At 48.1% G+C, this 13025-nt stretch overlaps 2 protein-coding genes across 2 annotated transcripts; both read left to right on the forward strand.

Moving 5' to 3' along the window:
• Positions 1-2326: 2326 nt before the first annotated feature.
• N7473_003266 (uncharacterized protein) lies at positions 2327-3557 on the forward strand (the record flags this gene model as incomplete). Its single annotated transcript, XM_057149206.1, has 3 exons — positions 2327-2551; positions 2611-3101; positions 3161-3557. The coding sequence occupies 3 exons, from the start codon at positions 2327-2329 to the stop codon at positions 3555-3557; spliced, it is 1113 nt and encodes a 370-aa protein (XP_057012860.1).
• A 1583-nt stretch (positions 3558-5140) lies between these two features.
• N7473_003267 (uncharacterized protein) lies at positions 5141-7702 on the forward strand (the record flags this gene model as incomplete). The annotated part of the gene is made up of 6 exons (XM_057149207.1): positions 5141-5160; positions 5229-5257; positions 5325-5534; positions 5597-6104; positions 6161-6807; positions 6873-7702. 6 exons carry the CDS (start codon positions 5141-5143, stop codon positions 7700-7702), a joined length of 2244 nt encoding a protein of 747 aa, XP_057012861.1.
• Positions 7703-13025: the final 5323 nt, after the last annotated feature.

Here is a 13025-nt window from a genome sequence, read left to right on the forward strand (position 1 = left end):
TTTGCCCCGATTTTAGACTCTATTCAGATGTTGAACAATCATCCTCGTGGTGCTCTAAATTCTTTTCGGACTTCCCAAGTGGACCACTTCGTTTCTCACGACCCACATCATCCAGCAAAGACTTGATGCAAAACCGGTGACAAGGCCATTATGATTTGCTGTACCGTTGTATGGACTCACGAAGTAGCTACTGTCAAGGAGAATCCAGGCGATCACTAAGCGGGGGTATTCACACCCTTTTTAACTAGGTTTTTAACGATCTAAGAGGACTACAGTTCATACTGCAGCAGTACTATCACCGGGTACTCCCTTCGGAGCCTGTCGATCGCAATAATGTTACCACCACACACTATATTTTGTAGTCGCAGTCTCGAGCGTAGTTCTCTATACTTCTTCCCCGCCACCTTCTGCAGCCACGCGGAAAAAAATTCAAGCTAGTGGCTTATTTGGGCGCAGATTCTAGATCTCATCTCGATTTCCCTCTCCCATGGCGCGGGTTATTTTTAGATCCGGTGGCGGAACGGCGACGTCCACTCCGTGCATAGTGTCCAGCAAGACACATAATTGTGAAAATCTAGAATCTGCGATTCGTTATTCCACGACGATTTGCACCCTTAGCAGAGTGATCTCGTCACAGTCTAGAACTTAGTACAGTCACATTGCGAGTTGCTGAAACGGTTCAGTGGCGCTCACACGGCGAGTGAAGGGTAACTCGAGGATAGGAACGGAGCTAGGCCGACGCCGAGAATAGCCATAGACCGATCGGTGTGGAAAGCTTATTTGGGAGCTTCAGTGACTACATGGTTTACAGAAACAAGAGAAGAAGACATCGCCTCGACAGAAGATCCTTGAGTGCCATCACGTGACCACGTGACTAGCCTGTCCGCCTGAACCCAACTCTCTGATCGCATCCAGACTCATCAACATAAACTAGGTGATATGATTGGAACTCCGATAAATTGTGTATATATAATTCTTGCAAGTCGGCATTTCGCTCTTTAGCATACTAGCGGGCCGTCTTTTGGGGGTGAATGTATCTGAAGGGAATGTAGGTAGTCCAAGTTAGTAAGGGTCTCCTCACAGAGCTTCATAAAACCTGGCCTCTTTTAACAACCCAACCCCGTCGGCGTTTTCCACTGGTAGAATCGAAGTCGGGGATTTGCTGTCCCAGTGTTGGCTAATATACTTATCGTACTTTTTGGCATACCATGTAATTGCACCAGAAGGAAAGTTGAGCTCATCGCCAGAACAAATCCCTGAGAAATTCGATTCGTTCCGAGGGCCTAACGTACTAGACTGTATAGTGATTCTTCTTTCCTAGACTATTTTGAAACAATAAAGGTGTCGGTTGTATAGTTAGTATAGTCGCCCTTTCACCCATAGCCCGAAGATTTACACATGCTTGGACGAGAAAAAGACATCTACTGTCTGAGGTTGTAAGCATTCCTTTAATTTCTTTCTTTCTTTCTTTGGAATCATTACCGTATCTATATTTCCTCCTTGTTGGTTCCGTTTCTCTCATCAGCCAAGCGATCCATATACTTCATAGCGATGTGGTAGTTAACAATAGATGGTTTTCCTTTGGGACTTCATCTCTCATTCAGAATCTACAGTGGCGCTAGGAAATGAAATGCCTGGCAAACAAAATCTGAGAAAAGAAATCTCTTCCACATTCATGAATCGAACCCTTGATCTCCGGCTTCCCATACAAACATCCTAGCGTGCTCAGTCTGTACTCCTGACTCTCTGAAGGGCTTCATCTGGGCCACCACACCAGCAACAACACGCCTATACAACAGCCCACTTATTTAAAATGCTTTAAAAAGAATATCATTAGATTATGCTGATCAAAATGATCAAAATGATATAAGTAAATAGGAACAATAAAAAAGATAACCGCAGAATTCAATCGGTCTTCCCACCCGAGATCCACAGACGCTTCACGGCACACTAACCAGACAGCCGGCCACCGAATTGTTGAGAAATGGCTACCAGAGCAGCTTCGCGAGGCCATTCGGACCGCTAGGCCACCGGCGAGGAGGGTTACAATTTTGGGTTTGAATTCAATTATAACCTCTCTTGAGGACCGATTTTGATTGTCTGATTCTGCCATTATCTCCATGTATTCGAAAAATAGACCAAACCGCCCATCCTCGCATTTCCCCACATTCCTGATCGGGACCCCGCCATAAGTCACGGCCAATATAGTACGATCGCGCCAGCCGCTTCGATAGAAGAAAATTGCACGTCGCTCGCAGGACCTGCTGATAATTTAAACAGACACTTTTATCGCTTCAATTTAATCCGAGCACTCTGTCGTACCAAGATGGCTGGAGATTCACTTGAACAAGATCAAGTCCGCGATGAGGTTGAGCAGCAACTTGCTCAAACCTCTTTCCAGTGCTCTTCGCTGAACCGGTTATCTGGCGGCACCGCGAATTTCGTCTACCGCGGTACTCCTCTCAACGGAAATCCAGAATCCATTATCATCAAACATACCAAGAACTACTTGTCTTCCAACGCTAGCTTCATGCTTGACGCGGAAAGATGTGTGAGTGTTCGCCAACAAGTTAAGCAAAATAAAGTACTCAAGTACTAATCTCCATTCAGCATTTTGAGGGAGCCATTCTCAAAGCACTCGATGGTCTCGAGTCATACGAGTCGTCAGAGAAGATCACAGTGAAGACGCCTTGTCTCTTCCACTTTGACAAAGACACTAATACTCAGATCCTCGAAGACCTGCCAGGCTCGGTTGATCTGAAGCATTTCCTCATTTCAGATGTCTCGCGTGACATGTCAAAGACTTCAGCGCAATCTCTGGGGCATGGTCTCGGGTCCTGGCTGCGAGCTTTCCATACCTGGGCCTCTAAGCCCGAACAGGCAGAGACGAGGGAGATTCTCAGCAAGAATCAAGCATTGAAAAACCTCAAGTTCTACATCAACTACACCTGGCTGTTGGATACCATTGACAATTTCCCCGCAATTCTGGAGGATAGTCGGGAAGTTCTCGAAAAGGTTCGGGATTTCGCGGCTGAAGAGCTCGAGGGAACTGAACTTGACGATGAATACAATGTGATCCATGGCGATTTCTGGACAGGAAAGTAAGTTCTCATCCCCTCCACCGCAGGCCATATATTTCGCCAGTCCTAACCTTTACAAGCGTCCTCATGCCCAACGAGCCGCTGACTAGCGACTCAAAAACAACATTGTTGGTCATTGATTGGGAAATGGCTCAGATCGGGAGTCGGGCGTTAGATCTGGGCCAGATCATTGCCGAGACATACGAAACCAAGCTTTTTAAAAATGCCGAACATGGTGTATGGGTCATCGAGGGTTTCATGGACGGATACGGACCTCTCAGCGACAAGCTGGCATTCCGAACCGCTATCCAGGTCGGCGCTCACCTGGTCTGTTTCGGAAGTCGAGTCGCTGGATGGGGCAGCCCCGAGCAAGTTGAGGAGGTCGTGAAGGTTGGAAAAGACCTTATCGTACAGGCATGGAGGGAAAATAAGCCTTGGTTTGAGGGACACATCCTGAGGTGTTTGTTTCAGTGGTAGAATTGCACAGGGAAAAAGCCAAAGAGTATCCAATTCCATGACGGGCGACGCATTTGAACAGTCCACCCAAGACCCTATCATAGCACATAGCGGAAATCATTGTTCTCAAACTCTGTTGTATGCCACGTGCCAGCCTCATCCCAATGAGAAGTCTAATGGTGACCCATTCGTATTTCCATTACTCAAGATATTTTCCCAAGACTGGGTCAGCAAGATTCCCCCAGCATTAATCTTAGCAGTGCTGTCATGTGTCAGCAAAACTACCAAAGCTTGAGGCTCGCTTAACATGACACTTCAAATGTCATAGAGTGCGGGGATGTTAACTAGGCGAGGCTATAGATTGCGCCGACCCCCCACATAAGGGTCCATCACCGGCAAACGGCTAAAGGATCCGCCTCCGCATGCTTGATCCTTCAAGACCACGCGTGCACGTGGCAGATTTTGTTGCTGAATTTTAGGTTGAGTGATGGCGGGGTTGTAAATGGCCATATTACTGTCGTCCTCTGGGGGCCATGTAGAACTAGGGCCTTTTTAGTGGACTAAAATTTGTACTGATATTGAGAGATAGGACAAAGCGTGGGTATGTTATCATGATCAAAATTTGAAAGTTAACTTGACGAGCATGTTGCTCATGAGCTGATGTGTTCCTTCGACTGAAAAAGGACGGTCGAGGACCAATCGTCAATATGGGCCAGGTCAACAGCTGTTAGTGCCAGTCATGAGGTCAAATGAATCCTTTACTAACAGGGGTCAGTCCTTGGTAAACAGAGTAGTATCCTTTAGCGAGTGAGCAATGGCGCCATCAACGAACGAAACAGCCCAGGCCATGGTCGCCAAGCTGGAGCCTTGATAACATTCAGCTCAATTGGGTTTGCAGGGGTATGGTCTATACTCCTGTGGTGCACGATCGCAGTCCAGTGGACAATGATTGATAAGGAAGGATCAATCAAAATCTGCTCATCAGGCGAAAATAGGCTGAATGCTGGTTATGATATGTGTTGAAGACTTGCCCAGGCTCGCTTAGATCTTATGCGACAGTCCCTGCAGATTATGGCGTCGGCAGTCGTCCCTACGCTGTGAAGAAGCTCAGTGGGTAACCGTTTCCAATCATACTAGTGGACGATTGTGTCAGTGGCGGTTCCTTTTTCTGGGGCCTCCAGGGGCTGAAGCGCTGTTTTGTCGAGTACTGATTCGCGTATCAAGTCTATGGAGTAGACAACCACAGGCCGACCGGCCCGGCACGACCGACACGCTGGCAGAACAAGATAGAAGGATCCAACGTGGCGTATTCTTCAGGGCGCAAAAATTGGAAAAGGAAGCCACCAAATCGTATTCGCTTGTATAAAAAAAAAAAGTACCGAGTAGAGTAGACCAGGATTGATGCGAGATGATCGAAGTGGAGAGAGGAGTCAGGAACAGCGAGAGTCTGAGAGTCTGAGAGTCTGTGGGGGCGGACCTCCGGACTCCCCAGGCCGAGTCTAAGGTCACCTGCCCTCCCCGCAAGTCTCCAGGTTTCATTCTTTTTCCACTTTACATCCGGCTCTTCACCCCCCACCGATGTCGCGCCAACGCCTTCGCCCGGTATGCGCTCCCGAACTGGCTGGTAAGTCCATGCAGGTGTCTATTAACAGAAGCCATGACCCTCCCTAGCTAACCATGATCCTTGCTCAGCTTGACATGTCGGACTCGCAAGCTCAAATGTACACAGCCCCCCTCTCGTCACCCCTGCGACGCGCGCCAGACACCCCGACTAACAAATTTTACCAGGTGACGAACAGAAACCAGTGTGCGCACAATGTCGCAAAGGCGGGCGAGAATGTCGGCCCAGCGAGGGTATCGTCTTTCGCCATCAGCAGAATGCATCGATGAACGATGGCGAGCAACAAACACCGGAGGGCCGAGGGGATTTGAAGGGGTTCTACTCGTATAAGAACACGTTTGACAAGGATAGTGTGTGGCTAGATATTCCGAAACATGGTATGCATATTGTCTGCATTCAGTCCAATTTCCGGCGAGCCTATGGGCTGATCATTTGGCAGTCATCTTCGTCGATAATTCCGATCCATACGCCGAGGATCTCGAGATCGCAGAGTCTAGCGCTGTCGCGCTGGCTCAGGCCCGCAATTCACGATGGGGCAGTGGCTCTAGGGCCAGCGATGCAGATGCTCACGGATTGGAAGCCTTGTCTGCAGTCGCAAGCCACGATCGCTTCCCATACTCTCCAATGGCCCACTCCGTCTCCGACAGCGTCTCATATCCCTCTCCGAACCGGTCGCGCAACAGTGCTATGCCTCCTCCCGCATCACCGTCCATATCCATATCCGCCAGTAGCAATAACACAAATATCAACTTTCTCCTGAACCCATCACACTCGCTATCACCGCCTGTCGACCCATCCATGACACCCGATCAGAGGAGTGCCTCGCTACCATCACGCCCAGCCACATTAGCAAGGTCCATAATAGAGCAGAAGATGGATGGTCATGCCGAGACAGACTTTGAAGTTGCATTTCTGCTGCGGCATTATACCGAAGGGCCAGGGTTATGGTACGTCGCACAACCACGTTCAGTCTCCCAAATTCCCAGCTAATAGTGCTCTGCAGGATGGATCTGTTCGACCTTGGGACATATTTTGCATCTTGCGTCCCAGTGCGAGCGAGGTTGAACCCCCTTCTCAAATACGCTGCCTGTGCATATGCTGCAAAGCAACTCGGCCGCGTCAAGGGCGCGAAGGCGAAGATGGGCGGCGTATGCTCTCGGCAAGCCATCATGGAGGTATGGCATGACAAAGACAATGACTTTGCCTGGATTGGGGCGAAATATTATGAAAAGGCCATTCAGCTGTTGATGAAAGAGCTTCAACCCGATGCAGAGGCCCCGCCTCCACTAAGCACACCAGAGGCCTTTGGACAGTGGCAGGCAAACGAGCTTTGCGATGACGCAGAGAATCCGCGTAAACGACGGCGACGGGTTTCTAATAGTAGATTGTCGCGGGGGGTGCATTCAGATGAAATCTTGGCGGCGACTGCGATTTTGTCAGTGTATGAATTTCTTGATGCAACGGGCCCTGCCTGGAGTCGTCATTTGAGCGGTGTCAAGTCTCTGCTCGATGTGGCCGAGGTTGGCATTATGCCATTGGAGCACCAATCCTCGGATGGGGACAGTCCGTATCAGTATAAGAAGTCCCGTCTGTCCAGGGCACGCAAGGCAGCGTTCTGGAATTTTGCCCGACAGGATTATCTTGCTGCCTGTGAGTCCACCATTGTTTTTTCCCTGATCGATTTGTCATCGAAAGTCGCTAACAGCAGCAATAAGTCATCAATGAATGCCAAACAAGGCTAAACACAGAAGACATTGTACTGTGGACTGAGGCCGGGTTACTGATTGACCCAATGGGCTTTGTGCAACCCAGCAACACGGGCGAGGCAGGGTATCCCGAGGGCAACGACGTAATGAAAGAAGACCAAATCTGCAACGCGCTAGTTTGGATCATGTCAAAGATCGTCAATCACATCAGTTCAGGTGACAACCTCAACGTGAACGACACCCGATCAGTAGACAGCGGGCCCCTTGGTGTCTCGCAGCAGGTCATCTTCGAACGATGGTACAGACTCGAAGCCGAGCTGGACACCTGGTACAGCGGGCTACCAGATACATTTAAGCCTTGTGCGCGGATCGACCCATCCCGCATCCCGCACTACCGCCCAGCCGACGAAGCCAAGGACCTCACCACGCTGCAAGAAATCTGGCATAGCATCCCAATGTGTGCGTCCAGTATGCAACACTACCATATGGCTCGCATCCTTCTGTTGATCAACAAACCGCACGAATCGACCTCCCGCAGAAGCACCATCACCTTGCGGCTGCAGTCTTATCGGTCGATCGAGGCTGAGATTGGCTATCACAGTCGCGAGATCCTGGGCATTGGGCTGGCACGGCCGGATGGTGGCGTCAGAATCAATTCATTGCAACCGCTGTTTGTTGCGGGACAATGCCTTACGGATGCGCGCGAGCGTCGCACGGCGATTCGACTGCTCCGCGCTATCGAGGCGGATCTGGGCTGGGCGACCGAGTATCGGGTGCAGCAGTTGCTGAAAGAATGGGGGTGGGACGAGGGCTTCCTGCGCTCAGTGGCGGGCACTTGAAATGTCATTATGTGTGTTGAATTGGTCAAGACGAATGAGGCTGCCGATTGGACCGAGTTACAGTCACAGAAACGGCCCAACCTTATCTCCTTGGGATGATTCTCGATGCGCTTGGGCCAGTCGGCAGAAACCATGGCGATACCCACAACATTGGATGGCAAGTCTGTCATGACTCTTGCTAGTTGTGGTATTCTCGAGATATCTGAGCTCTGCAGCGGGGGATAGACGTGGACTCGAAACACATCACTGAGATCTCTCTGAACACCTAGAGCCCCCAGATCCATTGGGCCCGAGCCCAGATTCCGCTCCATACTTTACCGACGTAATGAGTGACGAAATGCATTCACAGATCAGTCTACCAGAGACTGCCATTATTAAGGGAGATCACCATATACCGTTAGTGTTTAATAGGAGAGGAAGCGCAAGGACAAGCGAAAGCGAAAGCGGGACGGAAGGAGATCGATCAAGAGCAGGAAGGACGATAGATTCAGGACTCCCAAGGAATCATAATTGCTAGATACCCAACAAAGATTTTAAAATTCTGCAGTCCAGCACCTCTTCCCATAATTGAGCTTTTCATTTTCTTGCAGACCTCGCTCGCTCGGTTTAGTTTCCTCTAGTGGGCTACAGTTGCATCACTTCCGAGCCCAACAGCCTATGGAAACCAGTTTCGTTTGTTCGACAGGATTTGATCTGCAACTTGTGTTGCATATCCTTCAGAACAGGTAGGTCAGTCTTATTAGTGGGGCTTTTTTCGTCCCGAATGGAGTTCGTATTTTGGGCATGCCATGAGGAATTGAGAGTAAAAGTCCAGCCCATCCATGGATTTCGGCCTTTTCGGTTGATGGTTATTTACGTGCTCTATGGGAAACATTTAGCCCTGTGGCTTATTGTTTACGGCTTGGTTGGGCGTATCCGAGGCCTCTTAGGAAGAGCGGGAGATAAATCAATGCATCCTCCGACAACAACCGCCAATCTTGCGACCGAAGTCGTTCAATTCACGTTCAACTATAATTGTCCCTCAAAGACCTTAAGTGCCTGAGATTAGACCAAATCTGGCTTTTCTCCTTTATGATTGGATTTAGAGCTTACGTAAGGAAACACAGGGGGGTTTGGCGCAGCGGTAAGATTCATCCCAAGTCGTCTCGTCCTCAAACATTCACTAATAAATCCTCAGGTAGCGCGTGTGATTCCAGTCCACAAGGTCGTCAGTTCAAATCTGGCAACCCTCACCATTTTTTTTTGGGAATTCTTTCGTCCTACATTTTAGTCCAGCTTCGTCTACTCCGTAGTCTGCATTGTTTTTGTCAATTATTAGTCCGATTCTGTTATGGGATGCCCTGGCCGGGTTTCCCTGAGAGCCATTTTAAACTAAACAGATATCGTGTCCCTACAGTCATTGAGGTCAAACCGGAGGAGGTCCGGAGTGAGTGTTCGGGATACCTTCCGCTACGTGGGGGGAGCGCATATCAGTGGAGATTGTGGGCATGGGCGTCACGATGTAGGAAAAGTTGGCGAGGTTGGGCTGTGGAAGGTTCTCTGAGTAGAGGATAGATGGGTATAATTTGTGGGGGGCATTTAGATGATGCGGTCAAACTTTTTGGTGTATTTCAGTTTGACTACGAGACAAGACAAGTTATATGGTCTATGTGAGACATAAGTAAGAAGCAATAAAGAGCCTAGGTTCCTGCATAGTACAAAGTCCATCCCGTTTGGTGTACAGTAGCGCCAGGGCATTTGAGTAATTCGACCAAGCTTCTCTTGGGATTTCTTAAATATACTCGTTCAGTCTTGGCTTTTGGTAGGTTTGCTAATCATTTGCATTTGGACTCGAACAATACCCCGAAAAAGGGAAGTAAAGTTCTGGGAGACCGTCCCCATGGGCTCTGTCTGGCCCATGGATGCTAAAAAATCTCACGCCGAGGCTTTCAAATGGTTTCTATAGAACGTCGATGGGCTCAAATGATGAAATTCTCTCAAAAAATGCGGAGATAATAGATCTAGACATCTTTGGCATTGATGGTGGCTAATTGATATGACTGACTGCATCGTTGTCATGGAACCAACCAACCACATTCAACTTTCAAGAACCCAAGAGGAAACCCGCGAGGGGTGGTCATTGCAGAGTATCACGTGAGTCTATCTGACAAAGCACCCGAGGGCTTGTCACATGACGCTCACCAACCCCAAATATGCCGACAGCAAACAATTCCTACATGGTGGTATATACGGAGTACTGGGACACTACTTGACTGATAGGTCCATAATTGAACCTACTTCTTGCCCAATTATTAGAAAATAGCCAAGACAGTAGAAAAAACAAGTATAGGGAAGTACTGGTTGGGCTAAGTTGGGTTTAGCGGCCATGGGTTGTGGGGGTGTGGAGAAGGTCAAAAAAATTCGTAAATTTTTCTAAATATTTTCAAAAAATTAATGAGGGCTGCCAGATTTGAACTGACGACCTTGTGGACTGGAATCACACGCGCTACCTGAGGATTTATTAGTGAATGTTTGAGGACGAGACGATTTAAGATTAATCTTACCGCTGCGCCAAGCCCCCTTGAATGAATATAAGTAAACCCGAATCAGTTGATGACTTCAAAGTCGATATACAAGAAATCTGCTTGGAGCGACCAGAAAAATGGCAGTATTGTGGCCTCTACACCGCCTTTAGTCAGCCTTCGCCTTTCTACACTTCTACACCGCCTAGCACATTCATAAAGTGTTGTTAGTCACATATATGAGAAGCCTTCTTCATTGGCCAAGGACCTATAGTTTATTTGTCTTACCAACCAACAATGATTTGATATTTGCTAATTGCCTCTATTTATGATATTTTGATGCTGAAATATTCGTTTCGAATGAAAATACTGGCAGAATGGTCTTGGTATGGCATAATTTATAACACTGGAAAAGACAAGCAAACAAGACAGCCTTGACGAGCGCTATATACTCATGCCACATAACCACTAATCAGCTTGGCCTTTTCAGCACGAGAATAAATACATGGGAGAGTAGACTCCCTTTATCTCATGAATATGCATCTGTTATGGTACTACGGTAGTTCAAAACTCTGAAGCCTGCCCGATTCCCCGAGAGCAGACAGTCCGGTCTAATCACATACACTTCAATCTCCTCGTTTGCGAAAGGTCTTTCCATAATTTTTTTCAAACTCATGTTTCTTTTCGTTTTGAGCTTCACCTTTTTGTCTAAGTCCATCTCATGACTCGTAAGATTATTTGTTCCAAGGGTTCGTTAGTATCTCAAGTTTCCAACCCTTATTGATCTCCACCATAGTGCATGGTCTCCAGGACTCTGTATACTCTAGACGGGCATCTCATTCTGTCAGGGAGCAATAGGCAAGCATCCTAGAGGGTCTCTTCCGGGATTGTAGGGTAGCTTGTGTTCGCAGTTCCAGTCCCTACATCTTTAGCCGGCCTATATTGGAGGATAGTCTATTATTCTATCACCTGAGCCTGCGCGTACCGGCCCAGACTCAAAGAGAACTTTTTTATTTTGATCAGGTTTAGGAAAGGGAGATAAGTATCCATGTGGGGGTTTTAGTAAACTTGGCTTGCTTGGGATTGGAAGTAGCCAACGTATTTTTCATGGAGCTTGTGGAGTAGGGCATCATCCCTTGGAGTCGTCTACCCCTCTCTGAAGTAAATGTAAATCTTTGGGCCGACCTTTTTGTGTTTGGATTGTTGGCCTGCAACATGGTGGTGCTTTTTTCGTACTGTGGCCTACGGAAGATCGGGTTGCTCGGCAGGTAATATGTATGTATGCCAGGATAAGCGGGTATAATATATTTCCAGGTTACAGTGACAAAAATTGACTACAATCTTCTCAAAGTAAGCTGAATTCAGAGTCCACCGTACAAAGTTCGCCGCCCATGTGTATAAATCAGCAAGTCTACGCCTATTTTGCTCCTTGAATCTCGCGCTGAAAGCATCGGGTGCCTTGCTCGTCACCAGGCTGTGCATCAGCTACGATAAGCATACGAGTGTAAGCCATGGAATATGCGAGCGGTTAGTTAAGTATATAGAGTGTGACTTAATACTAGGTGTACCTGGATTGGCAGCTGAATTCCTGGGGACCCTGGCGATCTCATATCGCGGGCCAATGACATTGTCTCTAGATAGACGCGATCACGATAAGCTAGAAGAGACAAATGACTCGAAATGGAAAAAGAAGAGTGGTCCAGCTAGTGGAATAATTCATCTGTGCTCAAGATTAGACGTGGTGAGAGTTAGGGCTGTGGTTGGTTTGTAGATGCACAAATTTGAAGACGTGAGATCTCGCACGATATAAAGTCACACAGAAATAGTAAGAGGCTTGACCAACCACCGAGTCATGTCCCACTGCACGCGATAGGTTGACTGGTCTGCTCACGGTTCACAAGATGGCTAGCCGGAATATATAGAACAGGTGACCTGTGTGACGAGCGCGATGTGGGCGAATGATCAATATGCCCCGAACCATCCTTTTGAAGTCGGTGAGTAGACGATCAATGATAAAGCCTACAATCAGCGCGCTTCGATATCGCATCTGATTCGATCAAGTCTCGGATCACTCATTCCGCAACCCTGTGTTGTGATCTGTACTATGTATAGCCATAGCCTGTAGATTAATATCACACTATCCCGGGGTCAAAGACGTGACAGGATAGGACTGTGTACACAGTCCAACAGTGAATCAATGCCTTATCGCATCCAGCCCTGCGAGCGGGGATGATCCTCGTTGAACGATTGAGGAGTCCAGAACATCCGAAATTGACTGATCAACTGTCATGTATACGATGGCACGATTCGAATGCCAAAAAGGTCCGCGGTGACTGTCATTGGTCGCGTGCTCAGCGAATGCCGGGAGCGATCACAGTAAGAGGCGGGCTGACGGTGTTGATTGGATGGTTTGGCGCGAGGATCCCCATGCCGTACAACGGGACACTGACCACTGTGCTGCTGTGCATGGTTGTGGGAATTTGGAAGGAAGCTGTAGAGCTTATGTGGGCTGATTACTGGACTGGGTATGCGAGGTTGACTGTTGTGGATGATCGAATCAGCAAGTTGTACGGGGATGGCGGGAGTTGAGAGGCGATTAAGACATCGTCCTTTTTGTGCTTCCGTGTTGAATTGGTCATGTTGGTTATTGTACTGTGGTACTGTCACGAATAGTCCGTTGCTGTACTCCGTACGTTTTTTGGTACGGAGTACGGAAATTCCGTATTGCGCCCTCCTGTAAGTATACAGTAGTTCAAGAGGTGATGACCATGCTCACTTCAACATAGATTGAATTTCGATATGCACGGATGATAATCAACGCA

The sequence above is a fragment of the Penicillium subrubescens genome (assembly GCF_028828155.1).
Source record: "Penicillium subrubescens strain IBT 31985 chromosome Unknown utg000002l_segment0_segment0, whole genome shotgun sequence".
NCBI lineage: Eukaryota > Fungi > Ascomycota > Eurotiomycetes > Eurotiales > Aspergillaceae > Penicillium > Penicillium subrubescens.